At 38.2% G+C, this 5,944-nt stretch overlaps 1 protein-coding gene across 1 annotated transcript in view; it reads left to right on the forward strand.

Moving 5' to 3' along the window:
- CACNA2D3 (calcium voltage-gated channel auxiliary subunit alpha2delta 3) overlaps nt 1-4,343 on the forward strand; it is a 1,513,414-nt gene extending 1,509,071 nt beyond the window's left edge. The window contains exons 36-38 of the mRNA XM_007937248.2: nt 2,375-2,487; nt 2,659-2,741; nt 4,251-4,343. Of these exons, the coding sequence (XP_007935439.1) occupies nt 2,375-2,487; nt 2,659-2,741; nt 4,251-4,343 (289 nt within the window). The remainder of the gene's footprint in view (nt 1-2,374; nt 2,488-2,658; nt 2,742-4,250) is intronic.
- Nucleotides 4,344-5,944: the final 1,601 nt, after the last annotated feature.

Here is a 5,944-nt window from a genome sequence, read left to right on the forward strand (position 1 = left end):
TCTGATTGATCCCTTTCCAAAGAAGTATTCAGGTATTTGTCTTCCATCACATCAATTCTCCTTTGCCCTTCCAATGTGTTATCATCTATTTCTGACAATTTAGTATTAATCTTCTGGATTTCTATGTGTAGATTTAGAATCATTTCTAATTTTTCATTTAATTTGTCATTTTGTTCTTGTATTTTCTTCCAGAATTTTTAATTCTTATAAGACATCATGGTATTGTATTAAGATCTCTGTTAACTGTTTGTGAAGAGCAGCCAAGTGTGAGTCAGGCTCTTCTTGGTGTTTTTTTATCATTGGCCTGTTGGTGGTGGCAGTTGCAGGAGATGTGGATGTAGTTGTGTCTTATGGGGACTGTTGCTATCTCCCCCTCAGCCAAATATTACAGATGAATGACCATCCAACAACTAAAAGCACAAAAAATAGACCACATATCACATAATCAAAAGAAGGAAAAAACAAGAAAACCTGCAATATCTGGGGATAGGGCACTAAGAGAAAAAAGGTAGAGAAGGAGAATAATGAAGAAAAAGATGGGTAAGGTGAAAAAAAAATAAATAAGGGGAGGGCAGGGTACCCAGGCTCCATCTGAGCACACAGATTAGGATGGAGTTTCTGTGGGCCCAGAATGTGAGTGGTAGTGGGGGATGGCTGCACCTCTGTTCACCAAGACGGTGTGGGGTATAAGACTAAGAAGAGGAACATTGCACCATTTCAGTCATCCAGGTCTGGAGTGTCGTTGGGGTTACTGGCAAGTGAGAATTGTTCTTAAGCCACTGGAATCTGGGAAAGTGCTGTCTCTTTACAAGCAACGTGACCATTTTGGATATTTAAACATTCAAAATGGCTATGTCCTCCAGACAGAGAAAAGTCCACAGCTCAGTCCACCTTCCATTCCCCAGCCACCAGGGCTGATCTTTAGGTTAATTCTTAGGTCCTACCACCACTTGGCAATCTCCAAGCTGTCAAGATTGCTACCAGTCTGCAGCTCTGTCTGTCTGTTTGTTTGGTATTTTCATGCAAATTTTTCTGCTAGTTGGGGTTTTAGTCCACTTCTATATCCTTCCCTTCAAGGCTCAGGGGTCCAAGATTATCTTCTGGTCTGTGTTAATTGGTTTCCCTTTTCTTTGTTGAAGAGGGTCTGTGCAGTCTTCTGCCTATTCCACCATCTTAGCAGAACTCTCCATGGCCTTCTTGCTGCATAGTTTAAGTTTACTGGTTGCCTTGTGTTGCTAACATTGCATTGTTTCCTGACATACTCTCAAGCCTCTTTCTTTGGGTTTGGGGAGTTTGACTATGTCTTTTTGACCTTCTTTTGTGGTTTGTCCTATATGGGGGTTACTCAGTTTCCTGAATGGATATACCTTCATGATATTGGGGTAATTTTATGCTAGGAAGGGTTTGACAATTATTTTCTTGTTCTGGAATATGAGAGGTTTTTTTCATTTTTCCTCACCCAAGTTGGTATTAAGGAACTTGTCTCAAGAGTATTGTTTCTCTTCTCCTTACTTTTGTTTATGGTTTCCTTGAGTCTTGGAATGTCCTCTCTACCTTTGAAGTTCTTGTCTGATAGCTCTAGGACCTGTTTTTCATGGAGGATATTTCCTAGTTCTTTATTTTGGCCACTTGGTTCCACTGTCTTCTCCTGTGTCTGTGAATTGAAATTGTCTGACATTTTTAAGATTTTTCAATTTGTTTCACCCTGGTTTTGTTTTGCTTTATTTCGATACATGAAGATGTGTGGGGCAGGCATTCTTCTTTGGTTGTTAGCTGTCTCCGGGTTGGTGAAGTAACTGGTAGGAATGTTGGGCTCTGTTGTGAAAAGGAGCTTTCTTCTGATAGATTAGCTATACTGATGGATCCAGAAGAGTAGAGCCTTTTAAAAGACAAGCATTAATTTCATTCAATAGTATTTTTCCTCTCCTGTAGGCACAAATTGTCTGAGCAAAGCGGTACAGGAAGGGGTCCAGAAAGTTCACTGCCTGTTTTCTCATGACTGTGAAATAAATTAAACCCTGTGCTTGATTTTTTTATATAAAAAAAATCAACCTAGATGAAACGAAACTCAGGACCAGGTTTAGGTACTTGGAAAAGCATAACCTCTGTCAGATTTACACAACTTTGACTCCTTTCTTTTGTACTTAAAAATTCCTGTCTTTGCAAGATGAGTTTTATAAGCTAAGTATGGCCATAAGTAAATGTTATAATGTATTCTTTTTTGTGTGCATCTTGGTCTTTATGTCTGAAGAGCTTTATGAGTAGTCTCTGAAATTTGTTTTCTAAAATATTACAGGAAAAGTTTTTCTCACAACTTTTTACTTGAGGGATAATAAATGACTACTCACTGTCTTGCTGATTCTTGTTCCAACAGGTCCTTTGTCATCCAGCAAATCCCAAGCAGCAATCTATTCATGGTGGTAGTAGACAGCAGCTGCCTCTGTGAGTCTGTGGCTCCCATTACCATGGCACCCATTGAAATCAGGTATATCCTTTAGTGTATAGGTCCAGCTACTAGTGGTGAAGTTAAGAAGCGGGATTCAACAGTAAGGAGACCTAGGGGAGAAATGATGAACAGGGAGATATAAGATCCTTTCCATGGTTGGAGAGTTTTTACCTCTCTAACATTTTTGGAAATGTGCCTTAACTACAGTCAACATAATGAATCCCTTAAGTGTGAACGGTTAAAGGCTCAGAAGATCAGAAGACGTCCAGAATCGTGTCATGGTTTTCATCCTGAGGTAAGTCTGTACTGTTTCTGTCCTTATTTCTCATTTGCATAAGAATTTCACAATGATTTAAGAACTGTGGCTAAAAAGTTTAGTCAGGCAACACCAAACAAGAAGCCTAATGCCACTTTGAACAAGAAGCCTAATGCCACTTTGCACTATAACACACAGTGGGGCTCTGTCCATGTTGATTTCCTTCCTCTGTGCTTCTTTTAAAAGCTGTACGTTTATGAAAATGGAATGATAAGCCTCTCCATCCCCTAACTACACCAGGCCACAACTATAAAATAATTACATTTTTACCTACAATGATATTCAGAGGAAAATTAACCTTAGTACTAAAAAAAAAAAAAAAAAAAGTGGCCTTTTCTTAGAGTTCACCTAAATCTGTGCTACCACTACCACTAACAGACCACCTTTACCTTTACTACTGTGGATAAAATATAGCCAATCCTACACATTGTAAAATCAGCTCTTTCTCCCCAAATGGAAAGCTTTCCTAGACCAAGTACTATAAGGAAATTGGTGGCATTTTCAGGTGGGATGGATATCATTCTAGAGAGAGCTGCATGATAGCTCTCCTTTAAAGAGCAAATAATCTGTTTTGTAAACTACCCAAACCCTAGAAAAGATGTTGAAGTCAGTATAGTATCCATGACTACTTGAAATTTATTGATTAGCTACTGAACCATCCTTTGCTAAGATTCATGATCATTTTAAAAAACTCTCTACATGAAACACACATAGAAAGAGTATCCAAAATCATTTCAGTTAAAACCTGGAACTGCATACTTTGATACCTGAAGTTTACTAGAGTAAAAAACTACTAGAATTAATAAAATAAATATTTAGAAACAGGATGAATGATAAACATACAAAAATGTATGTATACAGTTTCAAACAACCACATATAAACATGCTTGAAGGATGAAAGTCACCAGTGACCAAGAAATACAGATGGGTTAGATTACCTCATTACATCCAAAATACTGTTGAACTTGCTAGTCTTACTCACTCATCTTTACCATGGGGAATGACAGGGGAGAAGATCACTGACTAGTAAGGACCTGAATTTAGTACCCTTTTATCAGTAATAATGACCAGATAGGAGAATGGATGGGCCTAAATAAGAAAATAGCTGAACAGAGAAATGTCCTATCAAAAAGAAGACATACACAAAACCTTCCCCAACCATGTCTCTGAAATAATCATTTTTCTCTCTTAGAATGTATGTAATAGCTAAGACATTTTGGGCCTTTGCAAGATGGTCACAAAAGGCATCTCTATCAATCACCATCCCTTTACTTTTTGAGTGTTCTATTTAATGTTATGCCAAGAGTGATTTCAAATATTTTATGCATTGATGACAACACAGGGCCATGGATTTGTTTTGCCCTAAAGGGCTTTAGTCATACCTGGGAGATGGACCTGGGAGATGGCTGGGGAAATCAATAGGCCCTGTTAAGTTTAAGGCATCCTGGAACCCATTTTTGCTAACCCCCATTTGCTTTTCTCCCATAGGAGAACGCAAGGGAGTGTGGGGGAGCGTGGACACTCCAAGCCCAGCAGGTCCTTATTCTGCTCCCTCTGCTTTTGATGTTCTTCTCAAGGTGACACTGACTGAGATGTTCTCTTGGCATGCTAAATCATGGATAAACTGTGAACCCAAACATGGTGCGACATAGGAGACATGAAATATAATCCAACCATCAGCATCTCATGATTTTAAACTGTGCGTGATCTAAACTCTTAAAGATATGTTGACAAAAGTTATCTTTTTACTTTGCCAATCATACAAATGTGAGTTTGCCACATGATAACCATTCTTCATCAGAAATGGGACTGCAAGTGGTAGGCAATGTCCCTTCTGCTTGGAAACCAATTTAAAACTGTGTACTTTTTAAATAAAGTATATTAAAATCATAAGGTCATTTGTTTTCTTATTATTTTATGCCCAAGAATGCAGACTGAAAAATAAAGGGGAACTCAACCCTTCCAGAAACTGGTAAAACACGATGGTTGTTGGCAGACCCTTAGTTCTGACACAGATTCTAGATGATTCTAGAAAAATGTTTAGATGTTCCACTCCTCTCAGCTGGAAAAATATTTACAGAGGTGTATCAAACTATCATCTACATGGGAAGAGCTTATTTATTTCATAGGACCCTAAACTCTGCTGATTGATTGGAACTTCAACAGCTATCAATCATAATTTGGATGAGAACACAAACTCCCCTAATAATCAAGTGTTGAACTGCTTGGAATAGAAATAAATGCCAGGAATGCATTCTCAGAAGAAGATCTGAAGGAAAAGAATGATTCTCATTACTGCTTGAGCATTCAGCTGTTGACTTTCCCCATACACAAGAAACGAAGTTAGAGCTCATATATTACAAGATGTGAAACTCCCTGACCTGTAAGCATTCCCAAAACACTGGATCCTGAACCAAAATAGATTTTGGATCCTGAGCCAAAATAGATTTCATTGGATCATGGTTACCAAATAATAGTTTATAGGACAGACATCTAAAAGTGATCTAGAGAAAGCCACTTACTTAAACAAAAAATCCCAATTATCCATATTTTAGAAACACTGATGATGTTGTTACTACTTTATACTAAAATTACTTCAGGATTTATGGGAATAACTACCCTCAGACTACGTTAACAACCATGCGAGTAGAATTATTGTGCCTGTTTTGATATTGTTCACTTCTGTGCACTCAGTGGGCTAAGAAAATGAATGAATTCATATGCTACTTGTGAAAATATCAAAGTGCACTACGCTAAGCAATTATCATGCTAAAGAACTAGCAATAGGTCAAGTATTAATACTGATGGTAGCTAACTAATATGAGCAATGCAAATATATATAATTTCCCTTTCTATACCATTCTAAAGAGTGGGTGGCATCATTTTTATCACACTGACATAAAGATAGCATAGTTGAGTCACATTGTGACTGTGACTCTTGGTGTTGTCAAGCATCACATCCATGTAAATGATCCACTCACACCTCAGACTGTTTGTTTGTTCATTAGCCTCAACCAACTTACTATTCTTTCTATCCATTTAACTGAAAAATCAAACTCACTGCCATGGAGCCGGATCCAACTCATAGCAACCCCTCCTTGGGTTTCTGAGGTGATGTTACTACAGAAGTAGATTGCCCAACCTTCCTGCTTAGCAGTCAAGTGCCTTAGGCACTACACCAC

Source organism: Orycteropus afer, unplaced genomic scaffold (assembly GCF_000298275.1).
Source record: "Orycteropus afer afer isolate SDZICR_OR568_19922 unplaced genomic scaffold, OryAfe1.0 scaffold00041, whole genome shotgun sequence".
In the NCBI taxonomy this organism is placed as follows: domain Eukaryota; kingdom Metazoa; phylum Chordata; class Mammalia; order Tubulidentata; family Orycteropodidae; genus Orycteropus; species Orycteropus afer.